This window comes from Protomyctophum parallelum (assembly GCF_964188405.1).
Source record: "Protomyctophum parallelum genome assembly, chromosome: 4".
NCBI lineage: Eukaryota > Metazoa > Chordata > Actinopteri > Myctophiformes > Myctophidae > Protomyctophum > Protomyctophum parallelum.
Window position 1 is genome coordinate 13427702 of NC_139700.1, and position 24021 is coordinate 13451722.

A 24021-nucleotide genomic window follows, 5' to 3' on the forward strand; every position below is an offset into this window, starting at 1 on the left:
ACATTTTTTATTGATTGACATTTTTATTTCACTCCATTGCAGATTACCGTCATAGCAAAAATAGCCGATCCACAAGCTCAAAACATGTCAACGCGTTTTGAGCTTGCAGATCAGCTATTTTTGCTATATTTGAATTGAAATCTTGAATAATAATATTCAATATTTTGCTATTTTAGAATTGTAGTATTTAGTATATCAGTATTCTGATATTAACCTGCAGGTCGCATTAAGTAATGGTGGGGGCCTAAACCATAGACTAAAGTACTAAACCATTCATGGGGCCCTATATTTTCATCCATGCTAAACCCCTTATCCCTAAACTTATTTTTTTTTACTATTTTGAAAAACATTTTTGAATAGTAAAAAATAGCCAATCTACATTGACACGTTGTGAGCTTGTAGATTGGCTATTTTAAAGGTATATTCAGTGATTTCACTCAAAAAACCTTAGGTTTCGTTTTTGGCTGTGGGACCCAGCCTTTCGTCCAATCAGGATAGAGAGTCAAAAACGAAACCTAAGGTTTTTTGACCCCCAGGGGTTAACTGGGGACAGGGAGGAACTCCTTATATGGCCAGCACACTCTATAGTAGAGAGGATTATCACAACAAAACAAAAAAATAAGTGATATTTGAATTAAGTGAAATCACTGAATATACCTTTAACTAAAATCTGATTATCTGATTCCCTTGGACCAACTTGGCTGTGAAGTATTTGTTCCTGTTCTAATCTAAGCAGATGGAAGAGAAAGTCCACAATCATGTGAATATCACAGGATAAAACTAAATACAAACTAGATCAGCAATCACAATTATTGGCAGGCAAACATGCAGACTCTATGAATGGTTATGGTGTGATACAAAACTTTATTTATTTTTAATAGCAGCACCTAATAACGAATGCCATTTGCTACGGAGTGTTTTACAGGTAGATTCATTCAGCTACATGACATGTAGCTATGAGGCTGGAGGTCTAGTTTGAGACGTCTCTCAATAATGACAGAAATATGCCTTATTCACAGTGCAGAGAGACAATCTAAAAAGAATCAATGGTGAAAGTGAATTAATTACCCCTAAAATATTTTCAAATATTTCTCAGCATAAGTGTTTAAATTGTCAAATGTAAAACAAAAAAACATTTAACACTTTGTTCTTCTCAAATTCCCAGCCTGTCATAATAGCTCGGGCGGAGTGTTTCCTGCAGGAAAAAGTTTTGCCCTGGTTCTGGCCGGGGGGAGAATCTCTGGTGTGCACCCGAAGCGTAATCGCCGACATTTTTTGATTAATTAATTTGATTTAATTATTATTATTATTGCCCTCAAAATAGAAGAGAAGTTAGAGAAGAGAAGTTTCTTAACACACTTTTTTTTTTAATTAATCCATTCCCAAATCTTCTAGACTATTAAGGTCTAGGTGTGCTGTCATGCTCATTTCAGCACAGCTTGGAGAGCTTATTTCAACAAATTGCCTGTAGTATAATATTCAATATTTTTGTCCTTGGCTTGTCTTGGCACAGTGGCAGAGATTTTAGGCATGGTGCGGCGCCAGGGCAAAAAAGGTCTGCAGGAAACCCATAGAAGCCGTCACACCACTCGTTCACACGTAGAAAAGATATACAATTCAAACAGTAATTAAACCATCAATGTGAAAAACAGCAATTACATTACTGGGTCAGTATATATATATAAGGCATACAAAAACATTCCATATGATGAGGTTAATAGAATTACAAAAGTGTCGACATCAGTGCATCAGTGCTATTACAAAGACAAACAGCAGGAACTATGGGTTTTTCCGATCGAGCCATAATGTTACTTACGTCAGCATCGGGTAGCTAGCTGTTGTTGTCACAAGACTCCGTCGCCCATCCTAGATCATCGGCACCGTAAGAATCCATTCTATCCCTTTCTTTCAATCGCCTGTATCTCCTATTCCTTGTACCAGATGGCATTTTTGGTCAAAACAACGTTTCTTTGACAGCACAGAGCCGACGATGTGGAGCTCTCCAGAGCTCCGGTCTGGATTCACATTGTAAACAAGGCCTGCCCAGCTAGATTCCTAGGTTATGTCTACTGCTAGTGGACCGGAAATGTGGCTTTTCAAAATAAATGCTCAAATTAAAAAAATGCTGGCGTGAATTAGATCCTAATTTTTCAATAAATGCGTGTTAATATTGATTTCACAATATAAAATGGGGCCAGAAATGCCATCAAATGGGGGTCCGTAGACTAATGCATGTCAAACAGGGGGTCCTTGAAATTAAATGGGTCGAGAATCTCTGCTAGTCATAAAAATCTTCTCTTATGGGGGTCCCTGGGCCAGCATATCTTTTCAAATGGGGGGGGTCCACTGGCTAATTAGTGTGAATTTGGGGGTCCTTGACATGAAAAGGGTTGGGAACCACTGATTTATACTATGTACACAGTTACTGCTGTTTGGCTTGGAAGCGCATATTCAGTCCATATTTAGCCACGTGTTGAGGTACAAAGTTGTTTACACGAAACAACCAATCAATCAACCATTCAGCCTATAAAAACAATGTCTGTGTTGCATTGCAACCAATTGAAAGTTCTCTTAAAAAAACAACAACGTAGAAATAAATAGTTTTGATGCTTGTGGACATCAGGGTAAGGATGGCAGAGTCTATTCATTTAAATAAATAGTTTTGATTGGATATCAGGGGAAGGATGGGCGGAGTCTATTCATTTTGTGGCGCTGTCCAGGCTGGAGCGGATCTTCTCCCTGTGTGATTGGCTGAAGCAGTAACCAATGGCCTGCTCCGTCTCCTGGATTCTCCTCAAGAAGCGGTCACGGTCGCGAGCCATTTCCTCCCAGTGTCCTTTGCGAGACGCCTGTCGGGCGAATGTCCATGTTCGCATCACGTGCACCTCGACGACATTGGAGAAACACACCTGAAATGCAAGAGAGGACAAGTCAGCACAGATGTTAGAATGTGATCCAGAAATGCACAAAGTACAACAATTGAATGAATCATATTTGGCAGTATGAAGCAACTAGGTTGTTAACACATTCCCTTTAATTCCCGTTACCCTAGGCGGGATCGTGAGGCCAGTGCCGGTGAAATGCGCAAAAAACCAAAGAAGAAGGGAAGTGTAGTCCTCCACAGCTGTAGTGTAGCCTCGCTCTAGGCTGTGGATGTTCGCCCAGGGGATTGTTTTGATCTGTTTTATAAGCTCCCAAACATTGTACTTTGTCTCATTTTGAGCAGACACGCGTCAGATTCGGATGTAGGCTGTTTCTACCATGTGAATAAAATAAATAAATAAAAATATATATTATTTTATAGCTGGATTAATGCTCTTTAATCAAATCTCGTTTTGGCACAGGAGGATTAAATAGCTATTCATGAGATTATCTCGTTTTGGCAGATTGGGTAAAACTACATGTTAGGCACAGTACAGTATGCTGCAACAGTCACTAATGTAAAGTCCTCCTGGAACTCTGCTCTCTGTTGATTCTCTGCCGTCATGTGACCCTGAGCTTAGTCATGGAGACCGCTGTGTTGCTACCCGACGCTAAACAAGGGTTTGGCACTGAGTATACACTGTGTGTATAAATACATGCTTTCTAAGGCGAGAGATATCCCGACCTGACCGCACCCAGCACTTACAATAGCTGATGTGTGTGTGTGTGTGTGTGTGTGTGTGTGTGTGTGTGTGTGTGTGTGTGTGTGTGTGTATGCATGCGTATAATAACCTTTTTCTGAGTTTTCCTGGACTTGTCCTGCCTCTCCGCTGCAGAAGATCCAGATGTTTGCACAGGTCTCCTCCAGGGCACGAGAGTGGTGTCTCTGTGTTGGTGGGGCTTTTTCTGTCTCTCTAGCGGGATGGGCTTGGCAGCTGTTGATATTGTGGGCCTAGCTCTCTCTTCTTTACACTGCTCATCTAGGGAACACGCACTTTGTGTGGGACGTTTGTCTGGGTGTCCTCCGAGGTAGAGCTCAGGAGAGAGTACGCCGGCAGGTGAGGTGTCGAGGCAGGCCTGGAAGTTTAGGGAGTGATAAGGGTCATTGTTTTGGCTGAGGGACATCCAAAGTTGCTCCTCTTCATCTTCTGACGACGAAGGAGGAGCCAAGCTGCTCTTTCTCTCCTCTGTAGCAACCGACTTGGAGGAAGGTATAGAGGGGATTGAGGCGACTCGGGTTCCTCCGGGGGGAGAGAGTGGGGGCTCTTTAGCAGTTTGGGGCTCTGTGTTGGTGGTGACTTTACAGGCGGTGAAGCACATGGGGTTGTATGGGTCCGCAGGGCTACTGAAAAACTCCCAGAGGTTCTCGCTCTCTTCGCGGTCCAGTTCGGCGCACTGGGACCCATCCGAGCTGCCCCAGCTGCTCTCACTGTCCGATCGACTGCACCAGAACTTCAGGCCATGGTGGGGCGGACCCTGTAACTCATCACTGGGCAGGACACCTTCTGGGTCACTGCTGCTGTCCCTCGTTTCCTTCATAGCTCTCCCCATGTCGGTGGTGTTTGTGGACGTGCAGGCAGAGAAGAATAAGGGGTTGTACGGGTCACTGGATCTGGAGAGGGACTCCCAAAGCGCACTGTCAAACTCAACTAAGGCTTGGTCCTCCTCGCTGCTCCAATGTGTACTACTCGACTTCTCCTCCTCTTCTGAGGTGTCCCGTTTGAAATGAGATTGCGTTTGGGCATTTTTACGACAGGCGTCTTCCACGGAAGTGCCTTCACGACCCGAAACAAAGACGTTCCAGTCGCCCGGGAAGCCCATCTTCCAGCCGGGGTGGTTCCCGATGAAAAGGCCGTCTTCATTAGCCGTGCTTCTCACAAAGTCGTCCACCAGCTCGCAGCAGAGATCGTCGGCGCGCAAACTGGACAGCAGTGCCTCCGCCGCCGTGGAGCCACCGGAGAACAACGGGTCGCCGACCTCGGCGCAGAAATCGGAGAGGGGATTGGAAGAAGCGCCGACCATTACTCCACTGTCGCCGTCGAACAGGGAGGAGAACAGGAAAGACTCTGTGGGGTCGTGCTGGACACCTCGGCCTGCCTCGTCTGTGATCCTCAGATGGACCTCGAAACGGAACATCTGGAAAACTGGAAAATAATAGTTGTGACGTGAGAATGGATGTCATAAAAAAATAACAGTTAAAGAATACTTATTATACCTCATGAATAATAATAGTAGTAATTTGAGTGGACAAGAGGCATCCTGTGAGTTCATACGGTATAATGCAGTGGTTTTTAAACCAGTGGTCCGGGGACCACCTTTGGTCCTTGAGGCGGTTCCAGGTGGTCCCCAGCTAAATGGAGAGTTGGCAACCATATGGACCACTAGAGATCTTTAACTCTTGAGTGTTTACGCTCTCAACTTATTGTTAGACATCTGCATTATACTTAATTTATAAGAAGTCTACACAATTGTAGAATAATTGTTATTTTTATCAACGTTTGCCTGTTTATCTCTCCTAATGGTACCAACATCAATACAGCATGGAATTGTGGACAAAATCTTATCCAACACTTTCAAAATGTTGGGTCTAAATGTTATCAAATGGTGGTCCGTGGCTCAAATGCCCAGCCAATACATAATGGGCCTGGTTATGAAAAGGGTTGAAAACCACTACAGGCTGTGGACTTTGAAGGAAATGCGAATAATATCAAGTCAATGTAATTGTCACTCAACATTAGGAATGTTCTGACCTCCATTTGCTAATGTGTAGCCTACACACAACCCCCATAAGGCTTTTTTAATTTTATTTTATCATTATATTTGTTACATAATTCTCCAACTGTATATAACTGGAGGTATAGAGAGATAACAGTGGAGAGAGTGAAACCTATGATCTGAATTCATGCTTATAATAATAATAATATAATTCAAAGGGCTGGGCATTAACCCATTTTAGACCCGAGACCGGATTCTACAAATGTCTTTTGTAAAAGTAAAAGTTTTCTTGAAATCCCTATGGTTCTATATCAGTGGTTCTCAAACTTTTTCATGTCAAGGACCCCCAGAATTATATGTATTTGGCCGCAACCCTCATCTGAAGTGAAAATATGTTTTCCAGGGAACCCCCCAGAAGCAAATATTTGAGTTAAAAACATTTACTGTGAAAGAATATATATTCAATGATTTGCATACATTTTCATGATTTTTGAAAATTTAAAATAATGGTTCAAGTGGTTTAAAAGCTATTCGGTGACAAAGATGCATCCTCAGTTCTAAATTGGTTAAACTGTTTCTCATTGTGCTGGGGACCCCCGGGAACCCCCCTCAGCCCCCACACATTGAGAATCACTGGTAGTATATATGTATGACACAACGTCTGGGGGTCTGGAACTTTTGACTCGTTAACTTTGATTGATTTTTATTTCTCAGTATGCAGAACGGGTACATTTCAAGAGTAGAGTTGGAGAAGATGGACAGTGAATTTCAGCGCGATGGAAGAGTCCTTGATTTCACTGATGACGCTACCCTTGGTTGGTTGATTGATTGATTCAAACAAACATTTATTTCACAGTATGTATGCAGAATGGGTACATTCCAAACGAAAGCACAAGTCAATACAAAAACTGTTACTTTGTGGATGATCCATGCATTTGTTTACAACAGGGTCCACCATTTTCAATTCATCAGAACATTTAGAGATGTACAAATATACACTTCTATAAAAACAAAACAGAAAATCATCAGATAAGTAAAAAAGGGAAACACATTGTACAGTATGGGGAGAAAGGGGTGGGGGGGAACTCAGACTATTTATGAGGCCAGTTTCGAATTGCAGCAGTCCATAGGTGCTTTTTTGAGAGCGGTTTTGAAGGAGTCAAGGGATTCACATGTCTTAATGGCTGTTGGTAGGGCGTTCCACATTTTAGTGGCATAGGAGGAACTCATATCACTATCACACCAAAATGTCACTTGTTGCACAATAGACGTAAACTGCAGCTATATTGAATATGTAAACTAAAGTAGCCTGGCCCGCGGTCACGTACACACTATACACAGACATGTTTGTGTATTGTGTTGCACTTGCTTGGCAACAACAGTCCAGTCCCAGACAGTTATAGTTGCGTGGCCGTTTTATTGGCGCAGCTAAATGTAATAAGTACACAAACAAACATGTTGTCTGTTGTATCATGCTGTTATGAATGTCGTTTGTAATTGTAGTATATCACAGTTGATCTGGTGCCGATACAGCAACAGCACTCCCTCTAGTGTAATTCTGCATTTCCTTGTATTGTAGGCTATTTCATATTGTGTTCTTCAAGTGCACACATGATTACATCATCTTCGGTGATCAAACTACTTCTAATCATATTAAAGCTCTTGTCCTACTTCTTGACAACACTTTCGGAGCACTTGAGTTGAACCAGCACATATTTTGTAATTATCATTTTATTACGGTATAATTTGACACTAGCTTTTGACACTTTGTCAATCGCTCTGTTTTTCCCCCCGTTTGTCTTTATTGATATGATGATGTCCTGAATCCCTGATCATGTAAACATGTAATGCTTAATCATGGACCGTCCACAAAGTAACAGTTTTTGTATTGACTTGTGCTTTCGTTTTGAAATGTATTCAGCTACATACTGTGAAATAAAAACTTAAATCAATTAAGCCCTGCTGGCATAAGTAAGAATAGACCAAAATCGGCTCAAGCTCAAATATAACCTACCTGACATGAAGCTGTAGTAGATAACCTGCACCAACAGGCACAGCTGTTCCCACAGCCCGCACAGGAGGTGTTTGGTCCAGGGCAACAGAGTCATGCCTCCTCCGGTCCCGAAATGCTCCATGGTGGTGGCGGTCCGGTGGTCGGAATTCACCTCGGACTGATGATGAGTAACACTCGTTGCCATTTTCTTGTGTTTTCTTCTTAATCTTCTGGCGATAAATAAATCCGACAAGACAAAACTGCCTCTTCAATCACGTATTCTGGTACTCCTCGTCAAAAACAAACGGATTTCTTCTCCTCTGCGTCGTCGGTAGTGCCAGGTTTTTAACGGTGATCAAGCGTGGTCGCTTCATTTTTTCAGCTTTAGTTAGTTGGTGGTTTTTGTTGATTTATTACAAATCGCTCGTCAAAGGTTTCGCTGTGCGTTGTCCATGTTTTCTGTGTTGTCTCTTTGGTAGATGTAGGAGTAATGTAAGCGGATTGCAACACCCTCCTAAAATAAACAAGGCTTCGACGACGTCACGAAGCGCTCCGATTGGCCGAATTGAGTGACAATCACCAGAAGGACGGCCCATATTTAGAATTTTTTTAATATTAACCTCCCGGGTGACGTCATCTTGTGACGCATGGAAAGTGCCCGTAATTTCCCAGACATACCCACGTGACGTTTGGGCTGTGGGGATGCCCTATTTGCCCTAGACTACCGTCAGCAAAGGGCATTAGGGCTATGGACCAGAGCTACCTTAGAATAATACTGTAGATGTAGATCTTTTAACTCTTGAGAGCATACAATGAAAACAAATTGACCCGTACAGCTGAGGTCCATTGTCAAACAAATTAATTGTCAAACATCTGCATTACTTTAATTTACAAGAAGTCTACACAATTACAGAATGAAGAATTATTTTGATCAACATTTGCCTGATATTTCTCCAATGGTAAACATCAATACAGCATACAAATTGTGGACAAAATCTTATCCGATAATGTTTTGGGTCCGAGGGGCTAAATGTCATCAAATGGTGGTCCATGGCTCAAAACAATGCAGAATAATGGACCTTGATATAAAAAAGGCTTGAGAACCAGATATAGATATGAAATAATAGACTAGTAATGCGAACAAAAATGAAAGCCTGGCCATCATAGAAATTGATAACATAGCAGGCCTACTATCAGTATAGTTTTCAAAATCAACCCTTAAAATTAAACTTATGCAATAAGACCATGACAAACATATTGAAAATGCATTTTTAAAATGTACCCTGAAAATATGCAGTAATACGAGGTTGAACTTTTTCATATATTTGGTCAATGGTCTTGTCTCGTGCTATATACAGAACATACAGCTTGAAAATAAACATTTCTACAAATTGAAGACATGACAACATTTTCCAATCTGAATTTATTTTTTTATTATTAAACCAAAGAGCAGTCAGTTTATGCCACCAGAGCAGAGGCTGTAGAGGACTCGCTGTAGAAGAGAGGGGAAAAACACAAACAAACACAGTTAACACAGAACACCACCTCAGTTACAGCACAAGGCCTGGAAAATCACTTTGCATTTCAATTTCCAAAGCAAATATTATGAACACACCCATTTGTAAGCCCCTTACAGATAATATCGGACCTAAACAATTACACCATGTAGTGACAGCAACTGAGCAAAATAGTCAACTGAATAAGAACGCTAATGTTTGCGATTGTATAAAATGTACATTTGATTTTGTGTGAAGGTGACTGGCAAAGGTGTGGCACCAGGTAGCCACCCTGCTAATTAACCTCCAATTTCTCTGGCACAACAGAAATATCACAGCTCTTACATTCAAAGAGCAAAACAACTAAACCGTTGTGCTGTATAGTAAATGTTTTGTATGCATGCAGCTTATGTTTTACCCCCAAAACGTCACATGATAAATTGTATTTATGCATTAGCAGATGCCCTTATACAATAAGACTTACAATAGACACTGTAACAAATAGAATGCAGTGGGGTCTTCTAGTGATTTTTACTAGTTGACTAGTAAGTAAGTAGCCTTGCCGAGCCATGAGGCCCATAGGGGCAGGAGCCTATCTCCTGTTTCTGTAGCGTGAGGCAGCTTGATGTACAAGGACACCCCCTGGACATGATGCTAGTATGTCGCAGGGACTTACCCCCAATCCAACCCTTGATGCAGAGTGTCAAGCAGGGAGGCACTGGGTCCCATTTTTAGAGTCTTGTATGACCCGGCCGGGGATTGAACCCTGACCTCCCAGTCGCAGAGTGTCAGCCCTGCTTACTAGTGGGGGGGGTTCCTTAACTAGTACCAACAAGGTCGACTAGTGGATTTACTAGTCGAATAGTTGCTTAAAGCCCTACTGCAGAGAACAATGTAGTGCCTCAAGAAACTAGGATACCATGAACCTAGCATCTGTCTAAACATCATCTAAAGGACATTCTGTACATTGAAACTATAGATTAGAATACCAGATAACGGGACACAAGTCGCTGTTGCATGTTTAGCAGTTATGATTAATTTATTAGTTGGTGTTCCTAGTTGGGACACCACAGAAATGTACATAATCACAATACAAATTTCCCATTCACCAGTCTTTTCAAAACCAGAGGAAATAATTATTTGGCCAGAATTTCCAAAAAGGATCGAATACTTACTACTTCCAGTTAGGAGCCAGCACTCTCTTGGTCTTGTAGTAACGAGCCAACCTGTGGATTCTGCTCTCTGTGAGAATCAGACGGAACTTGGCGTCTTTATCCTGTGAAAAAGCAGGAACACACACACTTAAATATTAATTCCCCACCGTTCACTGTAGTGAAAACTACATGTGTTAAGTTTATAAAATTATAAATGTAGATTTGATTTTGTGTGAAGGTGACTGGCAAATGTGGCACCAGTTCGCCACTCTGCTAATTAACCTCCAATGGTTCTCTGGCACAACAGAAATATCACAGCTCTTACATAGAAAGAGCAAGACAATGAATTCTGCTGTGCTGTATAGTGCAATGATTTACACAAGTTCATCTATCAGTGATTAAGTGTGAACAATGTTTTTACCTTTCAAGACAGGAAGGAACCCCTTTTGGGGCAGTTGTTGCCATGTACAGTATATAGCAACATGTTTTTCAGAAAACGTAGGTCAGGATATAGAAGACATTTTTTTAATCGGCCACAGGTCTAAATGGGTTAATGAACCGCCAAATACTTTAGTTGAAACAAATTGCTAGCATTCAAACTGCAGTTGGACAAGGCATCACATCTGCATCTTATTAAAACTTCATTCCAGTTGAGCAATATGAAGCAAGCCCAGTGGGCCCGTGCAAACTAAGGTCATAGATAGCCAATGCAATGCTCATCTCCATTATTCATAATTGTTTATGGGTCTGGGCATTTACAAAACAAAAACGATTTTTACTTCCGTGTCGTAGCCAACATCATTATGCTGATGTTGTACCCATGGAATAAAGCAAAATAAAATCTCAACTTCAAGTCAAGACTGAAAATGTAATTATGTTTTAGGCCGACCAGCTGAAGAAATCATGACATTACTGAGATCATTCATGTTTTTGTTAGATGCTTCTAAACTACATTCCATTGCTAGTTTGAGCACTTCAAATGCTGTCTTAATGGAACAAATGACGGAAACAACTTGACGTGTATGGAATCCAAATGACTGAAATCAGTCGTGGCGACTGAGAACTTTAATCCGTGTGTACCTTTCGGTTTCTCTCCAGGTGCTTCCTGATAGCCACAGCTTTCTTGATGAGGTGGTAGAGATCCTCGGGCAGGTCTGGAGCCAGGCCCTTGCCCTTGAGGATCCTCAGGATCTTGTTGCCAGTGACGAAACGCACCTGGGCGACACCATGAGAATCCCTCAGAATCACACCTAGAGAGAAGAGAGGTTGAATAATTATGGTAAATGAAACATCTATAAGAGCAGAGGTTCCGGGGACCCCCAGGGGTCCTTGAGGGAGTTCCAGGGGGTCCCCAGCTATGATGGATAGTTAGACCTATGGATCTGGAACTGATAGTGTGCAAATGGAACAAAATGGACCCATGGATCTGTTAAACGAACAGTGATTTTACAATATAAATTGGGGTCCCAGAGATAGAAGTTACATTAAAGGGGTTCCGTAGCCTTATCAAACTGGGGGTCCTGGAAATTAAACAGGTTGAGAATTCACTGCTAGGGACATAAAAAGCTTTCATTTTGTCTCCACTGTGACATCAGTGAAAGCTACATTTGTAGTTTATCAACTTATAAATGTTATTTGATTTTGTGTGAAGGTGACTGGCAAATGTGGCACCAGGTCGCCACTCTGCTAATTAACCTTCAATGTTTCTCTGGCACAACAGAAATATCACAGCTTACACTGAAAGCAAGACAATGACTTCTGCTATGCTACATTTTATACAAAATGAAAATAAATGCTATAGCTAGAAAATAAGTCAAATAGTTTGTAGTCAAGTGTATGGAAAATAGCCAAATCTGCAAATTCACCACATACCTTAGGTAAATCAAAAACAATGAATGACACTTCAATTTAAACAAATTATAGAATTGTGATAATTTAATGCAACTTTTCCGTTCCCTTGTCTGTGTAAATCTAAACTGAAATTAGCTTGTTTTTTTTTAATAAGCTGGAAACACCCAGTGCAGCAATATGGAATGAAGGCATACTTGGACAACACTTTAGTTTAAGCATTAAACTAAACAGTTTACCTTAAACTTTAAGGTAAACTGTAAATTACTGTACTACACGAGACAAGTAGAATTTTGAGAACACATACCGATCTGAGAGGGGGTCAGGCCTTTCTTGGCCAGTTTGAAGATCTGCTCTTTGACATCATCGGATGTCAGTTTCAGCCACTGGGGGGGAAAAAAAAGTATGTTTCAAGATTTAACCACCGACCAAACGAGTACATTTACTTTTATTTAATGTTGTTCCATACGTTAGCCCATTCAGGACGGGAACGTCTGTGTTTTAAGCATTATGTTACACTTTAACTATTGGAAAATAGCAGATCTACAAGCTCACAGCACCAAGGTAAAATGCGGCACAAGTCTTTGAATATATATTCTTCCAGAGCTTATGTTTTTAACTCAAATCTTTGCTTCTTTGGGGGCATATATGTTTGGGGTTCCTACACATGAAATGGTTTGAGAACCACCGATACAGATTTTTCAGAAAACTGTCATGATTTAGAAGATTTATTTTTAATGGATTCAGTGTGGTATACTCACAGTAGGAACACTGCGCCTGTAAGGCAGAGCCGACTGGGACAAGCCCTTTCTGTAAAACAAGCAATAAATAACCTTTAGTTAGATGCTTGGCTGTAGTCACATTTAAACAATATCACAATATCAAAGTTAAAAGGCTTTTGTAGATATGATTAATGGTTGTTCAGTCTCTCGTTCCTTGGAGTGGTTGCACGACTCAAAAAAGTGAGCAGAATATTTTAGTGAACCTAGCTTTCATTTTGTTCCCACTGTGACATCAGTGAAAGCTACATTTGTAAAGTTTATCAACTTATAAATGTTACATTTGATTTTGTGTGAAGGTGACTGGCAAAGGTGGCACCAGGTCGCCACTCTGCTAATTAACCGTCAATGTTTCTCTGGCACAACAGAAATATCACAGCTTACACTGAAAGAGCAAGACAATGACTACTGCTATGCTGCATTTTATACAAAATGAATCAGTCTACATTAGAGAATGCTGAAAAATTGTTATTTAGAACGTTTGCTTGTCCTCTCTACTAATGGTACCAACAGCATGGAATTGTGGACACAATCTTATCCAAAAAAATGTCAAAATCAAAATGTCAAAATCAAATAGTGGTCCGTGGCTCATAATGCTGAATAAATAATGGATATAGATATGAAAAGGGTTGAACACCACTGGGCAAGCTGAATTCATGGGGATGTATCGTGGGACACTACTAGCTAGCTGATGCTGCTATTATTATAAAACTACGCTATTCGTCGTTTAAGCACAAGTTGCAACTGTGACCACTTTACAATGGACACGATAAAACACGTGTGGGAATGACAAAATAACTGAGTTTTTGGTAATAAGACAGCTGGATGTCACTTTGGGGAGAGAAAAGCACAGTTAGCATCTCTAAGCTAACATCGACGAGTAGACGAGTCAGCCAGCCATGCAAGCGAGGATGTCAAGCCCGGATTGAGTGTTCACGTCGGGAAAAACAATAATATTACTGCTTTTAAGTCGAATTGAAGAGCTGGAATTGGACGCCGAACGTTCTCGACGGGTTTACAGTGTATTATCTCTCACCAAAACCCAAGTTAACCAGTGAAATATAACCTTTATGTGAGAAAACAGAGAGCATACCCGGGAGCGTGCATGCGACCCATGATGGCGGTAGAGGAAGAGAGGCCGCAGCACGCGACGGAAAGGGGTCTTCTGCGCCTGCGTGGGAAATGACGTTGCAACTTGCTGCTCAGGTTGGTTGCTGATCCGGTCTGGTTCCGGATACGGAAACTGTGTGTGTGCGTGTGTGTGTGTGTGTGTGTGTGTGTGTGTGTGTGTGTGTGTGTGTGTGTGTGTGTGTGTGTGTGTGTGTGTGTGTGTGTGTGTGTGTGTGTGTGTGTGTGTGTGTGTGTGTGTGTGTGTGTGTGTGTGTGTGTGTGTGTGTGTGTGTGTGTAAAGCTGTAAAGGACCTGAGAGACAAGGCAAGAAGGGCATTCTATGCCATCAAAAGAAACATCAAAATAGACATCCCAATTAAAACATGGCTTAAAATACTGGACTCTGTGATAGAACCAATTTCCCTCTATGGTTGCGAGATCTGGGGACCTTTAGCAAACCATGACCTTGAAAAATGGGATAAACACCAAACCGAGACCCTACACACAGAACTCTGCAAATCCATTCTCCGTACCCAGCGGAAAACACCAAATAATGCATGCAGGGCAGAATTAGGACGATACCCACTCATAATCAAAATAAAAAAGAGAGCACTTAAGTTCTACAACCACCTAAAAGAAAGTGACCTAGATGCACTCCATAACGAGGCACTCACACACAGTGAAACTCTAGAGAGATGCCCCCCCTCAGCCACCTGGCCCTGGAACTCCGGGCACAAACACAAACAGAGCCACGAGATAGAAAACCCATTGGACTAAACCAAATTATAAAACAGCAAAAGGAAAACTATCTGACACATTGGAAAGAAGCAACACAAAAGCAGAGTAAACTAGAATGCTATCTGGCCCTAAACAGAGAATACACAGTGGCAGAATACCTGAGCACCGTGACCGACCCAAAACAAAGAAAAATCTTAACTAGGTACAGACTCAGTGAGCACAGTCTCGCGATCGAGAAAGGCCGTCATAGGCAGACGTGTATCCCGAGAGAAGACAGACTATGCACTCACTGCACACAAAATGAAGTGGAAACCGAGCTACACTTCCTAACCATCTGTCCATTGTACCAAGACATCAGAGACACATACTTCCCACTGATTACAACCACACACAGAGATTTTGAAAACATGACCAATGACAAAAAAATCCCATATCTGCTGGGCGAAGTACAACAATGTGCAAACACAGCAGCAAGATTTGTGAGTTGCTGTGATAGGAGAAGGATATCAAATGGAACACAACCACCCTAAAGACTAAGCATTGTGTATATTCATTTGATCTATTGAAGATTCTGACCTTCAAATGTACATAATTTTTGTATTGATTGTATTGCTGTATTGTTGTATTGTTCTTTCTGCTTTGGCAATGTAAACGTATGTTTTCTCATGCCAATAAAGCCCTTTGAATTGAATTGAAATTTAATTGTGTGTGTGTGTGTGTGTGTGTGTGTGTGTGTGTGTGTGTGTGTGTGTGTGTGCGTGTGCGTGTGCGTGTGCGTGTGCGTGTGCGTGTGCGTGTGCGTGTGCGTGTGTGTGTGTGTGGGGGGGGGGGTTCTTGAGACTCTTGACTCTTGAGAGTGTACCAAATTTGGTTTAATTTTATAACCTCTCAGAGTTCAATACTTCAATTATTGTTAAAACATCTGCATTAGGCCTACTTAATTTAAGGAAGTCTACACAATTAGAGAATGTAGAAGAATTTGATCAACGTTTGCCTGTTATCTCTCCTAATGGTACCAACATCAATACAGCATGGAATTGTGGACAACATTATTATTCAATGACAACAAAATATTCCAAGACAAGTTTTGGTTCTGAGAGGTGATGTCATCAATTGGTGGTCCGTGGCTCAGATGCAGAATAAATAATGGATTTTGACATGAAAAGGGTTGAAAACCACAGATCTAGACATTTTACATGATTTGTTTAGTAGATTATTTTATTCCAACTGCTGACAAATCAAAAACCTGGTATTTCTCTACAGATTGAAGGCGATTTTATGAGCTGCCACAAGAGGGCAGTCTTTTAGGTTTTATTTCAACCCTACAGCTTTGATAATTATAAAGCTTGGTAAACTATTAATATAATCAATTGGTAATTGATCTGTTCTTTTTTCATGAATATTCTTTTTGTCATCAGCCAATTGGTTTATGGCTGGCTGTATTCAAAATCAGGTTATAATTACAATTAAAAGCATCTTGTCTTACCCAAATTCAATACTAATTATATTGTATGGAACATCAAAGCATTAGCTATCTTTTTTTACCCTTATTAGATATTTAACAATGAATGACGTAAAATGAAATGTTATTGTTAAACATCTGAATTATTTTAATTTAAAAGAAGTATACACAATTAGAGAATGTAGAATAATTGTTATTTTGATCAACGTTTGCCTGTTCTCTCCTAATGGTACCAACATCAATACAGCATGGAACTGTGGACAAAATCGTCAAAATATTATTTAGTTTTGAGTCTGAGCGGCTAAATGTCATCACATGGTAGTCTATGGCTCAACTGTTGAATAATGGACCCTGGTATCAAAATGGTTGAAAACCACTGCTCTATCATGTCAACTGCTTATAAAATAAATTAAGTTCTCATCCTGAATTAAATAACTATAAATCAAGTATTATATGTTCTTGTGAATGATGGCCTATAAATCCCCATGGTGTGTCTAAGTGTATTTGACTAATACCCGTTTTTAATTTGCAAATTTATGGGTCTTAGATTAGCATATTTAGATATTTTCTAGATTTAGGAATAAGAGATCATGGGCTGTATTTTGCGTGTCAATAAGTACCAGGTCTTATTACTTAACTTAAGACCTGGATGCGTGATTTGGCTATTCTGAGTGGCCAAAGAGCATTGACCATGCCATTCGATCCTAGGCCAGCCAGAGAACTAGGCCAACACAGTAGAAGCTATAGCAAAAAATAACTGACTGAACCCCAACTGAATCCTACGGTATGTCCAGACTTGGGACTTAAAAAATAGTTTGAATTGTCTGCAAATGAGGCTGCAGATCATATACCAAGTGTGTGGATCATGAATTACATACTTGACACACAATCTGGCTATGAGCTTGGCTATGGAGGTCTGTGTATGATTAAAAAAAAAAAAACATTTGCTAAGATTGTGTCTTGTTGTCTCATGTACTCTTGCTGACATCACTTTAGTTTAATTCCACCAAAAACGTCCAGTGTCTTCAACTTTCTCTTGTCCTGTTACTGTTTTTTTCTGTAAAGACTTTCATTCGAATACATAATATATATTCAATTCTTTACAAATTAATGTAATAATGAATTATTATTATTACTAAACTCAACAAACACAAATACCATACCATGATAGCAAATTAATTTGAAATGTATGAGACCCGCTCATACATTTGCGCATAGACACCACCACAAAGCAACTATGGAGGGTCATTTGGATGTGACTGGTTAAATGACGAGCCACGTGTTTTTCTCCCCACAAATCATGGTCAGTGTAGTCAGTATGGACCAAACCGGGAATGCATGTTCCAGGAGAGCCTGCATCAGCTTCCCAGAAATCTGGCATTGGTCATTGCACAGGCAAGTTTAGCACGACTTGTTTTCAGTATGTCCCTATATAACAATATCATAACGATTGCATGTGAAATAATAATAGTTTAATCTAAGATACTAAAACCAAGATGATTGACACGTGAAAAACATTTTCTGGGATGTGTATTTTTTGTTGTGTTGTACAAGAGAATATTCACCTTCGACTGTTGCTGCTTGACCATGTTTTTTATAATGTTCTTTCATCATAAGCGCCATTATATCAATCTAACCTGCTTCTGAATTAAAAATGTTAAAGGGATATTTCACTTTCCACATTTTGTGGTGTCATTTTATGGTCCTACTCAGGCTTTTGTGAACATCCCAGACAGTTTAGATATTTGATATTCGATATTTGATATTCATTCATCAAACCCGTTTGAACTTTCAATCTCATCTCATACTGCTTCTTTTTGTGAAATATCTCTTTAAGTGCCCACAATGACATTTAACCATGGCCTGCATTATAGTTTTTAGTACCTCTAGTATTGGGGGCCGATAATTCCAGTAAATGTCACAAGGGTAAAATTAATTTCTGCATTCTAATTATTACATAAAACCACTTAATATTGATATTGAGTTTGACAGTTTTGACTGACAGCTGGTGCATTGGTAAAACTGTGTTTGAGTAACGTTACTTACCTTACCAATAATGTCCAACATTTCTAATCTTTGCATGTTTAGTTTTGCAGTTTCTAGATATGATGTATCCTACGTTTTGTAAGTCTTACCTTTTTATGTATTTTGTGCACAAACTGGCTATCACATATATTTTGGGTGTGCATACAGATTGGGTACAAGCATAATGGGTCTCTTCATTGTCCATTTTACAGATTAAAACATGGATCATGTACTTAAAGTTGCCGACAATTATGTCCTCACCCCATATGTGTATCCAGCCTCATGGCCTGAAAATGGAGCACTACGTCAAATCATCAGCCTGCTGGTTGTCACCAACCTGGGAGCGGAACTCCTTTACCTTGGCTTTGCTTACCTCAGTTTTTACTTCATTTTTGACCATAAACTCATGAAACATCCACAGTTTGTTGAGGTAAGTATCAATGATAATGAAACCAGCACTGTAATCACTGTACTGTAACACAATACATTATATTAACTTTAGTAGGCATACTGTTCCAGAATCAGTAGTAGCCTGGCTACGGATGTCCCTGGATGAATCGGAGTCCGATCAAGGCCATATCAACAAGTCATATTATAACTAGTCAGATCTGGCCCAGAATAATTCAGCTGTATTATTTCAACTGGTGAAGACGTCCTGGAAATGACGTAAAGATCATCCCCATATGGGCTAGTCCTGAACGTCACCGGAGGACGTCATTATTATAATGTCATAATGACGTTGTTTGACTTGCTGAGTTGTCAGCTTGCACAATTAGGAGCTCTAAACTTTCTTTACTGTGACAATGACAGAACCAGCTCTAAACTCTCTTTACTGTGACAATGACAGAACCAAGTACGAAGGGAGATCACGTTAGCCACAGCTTCCCTCTTCTGGATGAGCTTACCGACGGTGGCTTTATTCTTCGCTGAGATCCGAGGATACAGCAAACTTTATAACAATGTCAGCGACGCGCCTATGGGTAAGAGTACACCAGGGATGGGCAACTTTGATGATGGAGAGGGCCACTATAGTTCCACACAAAACGCAAAAATAGCCGATATACATGCTTGTAGGTCAGCTATTTTTGCTATATTTGAATTGAAATCCTTAATTTTTGATGAGTGCTATCCTAGTGTAGATTTTTGTCCTAACAAACATTAAATGCCATTGACAATGAATGGAGAATTTACGTCATATGTAGACGAGCAAATTGGCTATTTCGTCGTACACAAATATAGGCGCTACCTATATACAGGTTTAGTTTGTTTTTAGTTCAAGGTTTGTTTTAAAAACACCATTGACAATGAAGGGAATATTTACGTCATATTGTCTCTTTATCGTTAATGGCATTTAATGTTTGTGTTGGCACCATTTGTTTTATATCACCTAATCAACATGAGTTTTAAAGCGGGTCATGTTTGCATGTTTGGAACTGTAACAGCTGAAATCAATAATATCAGTATTCTGATATTAACCTGCGGGCCACATTAAGTTAAGGTGTGGCCTTCAGGCCGCCAGTTGCCCATGTATGGAGTACACTACCTTACCTTACAACAGCTCTCAACTACCATAAATCAATTCAGAAGAAAATGCATGCATGATGAGATGCTTATGATACTGTAGATACGTTTGTCATGAGCAAAGTTTCTTAGTGTGTTACTTTGGAAGAAATACATTTACTTGTGTTAATAAAAAGTTAATTAATTTCATTGTTTGTTGTTGTTTCAGGCTGGCATGGGGTGCTCCTAAGCATTGCCGGCTTCCTGTTTTTCACTGACATGTGTATTTACTGGATACACCGGTGCATGCATCATAAGAGCATTTATAAGGTGGGTTTAATCACAATCTAAGGAGGTCTTCATCAGTTTGGCACTACAGTAAACAATCCTCTTTGTAAATAAGCCATAGTGACTAGTGGTGGAAGTCAAAATAAACAGACTAAATGTTGCTGCTTCCAGTGCTGCCTGCTTGCTGCTCCTATGGTCTTGTCTTACGAGTAGGGATGGAGCTCGAAACCCGATACCCGAAAAAACGTGATAACAAGATTATTGAGTACCCGGTGTCAATGAGCTTTGGCCTTATCAAGCCTGTTACCGAGCATAGCGGACCATGACGTCATGTTTAAACAATCAAGACAAGAGGCGATCAAGAATTAAATCTAATCACCCACGCTGGCACAAAAATGTATTGATACCTGCCAACTATCGCTGCCCAAACAAAATGTCACTTTTGAAGTGACGGCACACACATTACCCAGTTAACAGTTTCCTTAATATTAACCAAAAGTTAATAATTCCGTCTGTTAGAAAAGTAGGCTACTGTATTTGAAGGCCCTATAGCAAAAGACTGCATGGTTCTGTTCAGAATTTATTGTTGTCTCCCGTCATTCCACAAAACAGAAAATGCTCGATAGTGGGCTCGATAAGGTGCTCGTTATCAACACAAATTAACGAGCTCCATCCCTAACTGAGTCATGTCAGTTGACTGATCCATCATCATCATCATAATCACTGATCATCAGAATTGAATATACAATTTCTACATTGGTTTTCAACTGAGGTATTAATTGGTTTAAATGTTTCAGTATGCGTTTGCATTTCACGTGAGCATCTCTTGTACCACCCCCACAGCACTTACATAAACAGCACCATATATTCAAGATCCCCACACCATTTGCCAGCCACGCCTTCCATCCAGTCGATGGTTTCCTGCAAAGCCTACCCTACCATGTTTACCCTTTCCTCTTCCCACTTCACAAGGTACTCTGCCTCTTGTTCTTTGTTGCAATTAATATTTGAACCAAGTCTGTGGATTTCAAATCCATAAGCTGTAGCTAAAAGTACAAGTGTCCAACACATTATTTCTCAGTTGGATATTCTGAGCATAATTTTTTCTTCATATTCTGAACCAATGGCTTCCTCCTACTCCACAAAGGTGGTTTATCTTTCCCTATTTGTGTTCGTCAATATCTGGACGGTTTCCATACATGACGGCGACTACTGCCTCCCTGGTCCTCTCATAGAGGTCATCAACGGCGCTGCCCACCACGTGGACCATCATCTATACTTCAACTACAATTATGGTCAATACTTCACAATGTGGGACCGTCTGGCAGGCTCGTACCGTCATCCCTCTGTCCTCCTGGGGAAGGGACCACGTGACCACATCTCCAAGCTCATGGCAGAGGGGAAGCCGCAGTCACAGTGAAAAGAAAGAAGAAAAGAAAACTCCAAGAACATGGATGCAAAGTGCCAAAAGTGTCCATTGGGCCACTCGGGCAACAGGCCCAGTCAATTGAGATCTTGTCTAGTTTCTGAAATACTGGGGCGAAAAAACAAGAAAAACAACCAGACTTTCTACTTCACCTCGGAGTGACCCGATCGGCAGACCCAAAATCACACCAACCACAGCAAGCCGCCTTTGATTTAAAATGGTGCTCCATTAGCAAGCCGGCAAAACCGGGTTCAGTTGCACGTCCATCCGTCCCCCACGCGCACTGGCGATGCTAATTTGCCCAGTCAACATTTTAATCCACAATACGTGCCTGCAAAGTACAATAACCACACAGTTGGCATGTCTCTTCGTCATGTTATCATTTATTTTGTCATGCTCAACGGGGTCAATTTGGTAAATACATATAGCCACACATTCATGTTTGACACCCAGGTGATAGTTGTCATGGGTGGTCTCACTTTTCAAGTAACAAAACTCTGAGAAACACCTTCTATTTTGTCTTATATTGGTGAGTAGAACCAAAAATCGTAACAAAATAAAAACGGTGTATACAAAATGCAGCTTTCAAGTTCTGTCTATCAGTCTCTCAAATAATGGCTTGTTAAATCCCCAATTCAAAGCATAGTCAATATATTGATTACATAAATTATGGTTATTTACTAATTGTATTGATGATGTTGGAAATAACCAATGTAAAAAGAAATGCAGCCATGACTCAAATATAAAAATTATGTACAGTGTACAAAACAAAGACCTCTCTAACACCAAGATGCATTTACCATCTTTGTATTTAGCTGTAACATACTACCGGTACTTATTATTTATCAAGAGCTCTGTCCTCCCGCAAGTAAAATTAAGCCCGATTTCTACTTTTCTACGAAGGTCGATCTTGTGCCGGAAATAGCCGATCTACAAGCTCACGTGTTGCTCACGTGGTGTAGAATAGTGGTAGGTACCACAGTCATTACTACAGTACAGCCTTTAAAGTGAGTGGGGTTCAGAGGAGGTGTAGAATAGTGATAGGTAGTGGTACCACAGTCATTACTACAGTACAGCCTTTAAAGTGAGTGGGGTTCAGAGGAGGTGTAGAATAGTGGTAGGTAGTGGTACCACAGTCATTACTACAGTACAGCCTTTAAAGTGAGTGGGGTTCAGAGGAGGTGTAGAATAGTGGTAGGTAGTGGTATCACAGTCATTACTACAGTACAGCCTTTAAAGTGAGTGGGGTTCAGAGGAGGTGTAGAATAGTGATAGGTAGTGGTATCACAGTCATTACTACAGTACAGCCTTTAAAGTGAGTGGGGTTCAGAGGAGGTGTAGAATAGTGGTAGGTAGTGGTACCACAGTCAATACTACAGTACAGCCTTTAAAGTGAGTGGGGTTCAGAGGAGGTGTAGAATAGTCGTAGGTACCACAGTCATTACTACAGCAGAGCCTTTAGCTTCCTGTGTTTGGCGTGTTTTCATGAAGACTTTGCAAGGCCAGGTCAGTCCACTTCATCTCTTGTTCTTTTACGGACTCTGTGGATCCACCATTATCCTGCTCAGCTTCAGGAAGCTCGCTCTGAAAAAAAAAGAAGAGAGAATGCCATTAGTTCCACAAGTTAATAAGCCCTAAATGAATTGAATGGGGCTATGGGGTGTTGTGCTAATTCACTTATTTTGTATATATCCTCTCTTCATAATGTAAATAATATCCCAAAGCGGCACACTTTACTACTTATTTCGATGGAAATAAGCAAATTAGCATAACACCCCATAGCCCCGTTCAATTCCCATTCAATGCAATGCAATTCATTGAGGTCTTATGGTAGGGGAGTATTTTCACAAAAAAACACCTGGACCTCTTTGTTGGGGACGTAACAACTACAAAGAAAGGTAAGAAAGCATTCTAGCATGGAATTCTCCTTTAAAGCTCTATAAGGGTACATTTGGTTACCAACTCTCCATCATTTAGCTGGGGACCACCTGGAACCCCCTCCCGGACCACTGGTTGAAAACCACTGGTTAAGGCTAGGGCACTAAACTGTCATGTGGCCGAAATAAATACAGTGGGCGCCCCTCAGTTCACACGGGTGTGATTTTTTTCCAAAGAGCTTGCTTTATTAAATGTGCTGTTTCTTCTGCTTACACAAGAGTATTTTGTCATTGTGCTTTATCTCACTTTGGTTAACCATGTCCAACCCAGATTCGGCTCATAGAATCTCTTTGCCACGGTTCTTGTATTCTTTATTTTGTTTTACTGAGAATAACGTTAGAAATAAGTTTAGGGTTATGCATAGTTTTACTGGGTTTAAGTTTAGGTATAGGGTTAGGCATAGTTTTACTGATGTTAAGGTTAGGAATAAGGTTAGGTTTAACCGTTTAAGCATTAGTTACTTTAGGAATACCAACCGTGCAGTAACGGCTGTACGCCCGGGGCGAGTTGGTTTAGGGGCGACTCGTCTGGTATTCCCACAAAGTCACAGTTTTTGTATTGACTTGTGCTTTCGTAAGTTTCGTTTGAAATGTAGTTGTACCCATTCTGCATACATACTGTGATAAA

At 40.6% G+C, this 24021-nt stretch overlaps 4 protein-coding genes across 7 annotated transcripts in view; 1 reads left to right on the forward strand and 3 right to left on the reverse strand.

Annotated features, from left to right (window-relative positions):
• LOC310856928 (small ribosomal subunit protein uS15) overlaps window positions 1-14060 on the reverse strand; it is a 152560-nt gene extending 138500 nt beyond the window's left edge. Inside the window, exons 1-6 of one of the 2 annotated variants that reach the window (XM_083762483.1) lie at window positions 14001-14060; window positions 12890-12938; window positions 12436-12514; window positions 11361-11530; window positions 10302-10402; window positions 9058-9122 (exon numbers count right to left, since the gene is read on the reverse strand). In XM_083762483.1, coding sequence (XP_083618609.1) covers window positions 9089-9122; window positions 10302-10402; window positions 11361-11530; window positions 12436-12514; window positions 12890-12938; window positions 14001-14023 — 456 coding nt within the window. In that variant the 5' untranslated portion in view covers window positions 14024-14060 and the 3' untranslated portion in view covers window positions 9058-9088. Of the gene's footprint in view, window positions 1-9038; window positions 9123-10301; window positions 10403-11360; window positions 11531-12435; window positions 12515-12889; window positions 12939-14000 lie in introns of those variants that run through there. The other variant, XM_083762482.1, reaches the window with a different exon arrangement.
• The window catches only part of anapc13 (anaphase promoting complex subunit 13), a 250307-nt gene that overhangs the window by 225618 nt on the left and 668 nt on the right, over window positions 1-24021 (reverse strand). For 2 of the 3 annotated variants that reach the window (XM_083762485.1, XM_083762484.1), the window contains exon 3: window positions 21822-23040. In XM_083762485.1, coding sequence (XP_083618611.1) covers window positions 22915-23040 — 126 coding nt within the window. In that variant the 3' untranslated portion in view covers window positions 21822-22914. Of the gene's footprint in view, window positions 1-21821; window positions 23041-24021 lie in introns of those variants that run through there. The other variant, XR_014569110.1, reaches the window with a different exon arrangement.
• Window positions 845-8099, reverse strand: LOC310856924 (uncharacterized protein). Its single transcript, XM_083762477.1, has 3 exons — window positions 7652-8099; window positions 3715-5066; window positions 845-2909 (listed from the first exon to the last, which is right to left on the reverse strand). Exons 1-3 carry the CDS (start codon window positions 7833-7835, stop codon window positions 2700-2702), a joined length of 1746 nt encoding a protein of 581 aa, XP_083618603.1. The 5' UTR covers window positions 7836-8099; the 3' UTR covers window positions 845-2699.
• LOC310856926 (lathosterol oxidase-like) lies at window positions 18463-21732 on the forward strand (the record flags this gene model as incomplete). The annotated part of the gene is made up of 5 exons (XM_083762479.1): window positions 18463-18672; window positions 19090-19222; window positions 19972-20072; window positions 20874-21002; window positions 21178-21732. The coding sequence occupies 5 exons, from the start codon at window positions 18463-18465 to the stop codon at window positions 21448-21450; spliced, it is 846 nt and encodes a 281-aa protein (XP_083618605.1). The 3' UTR covers window positions 21451-21732.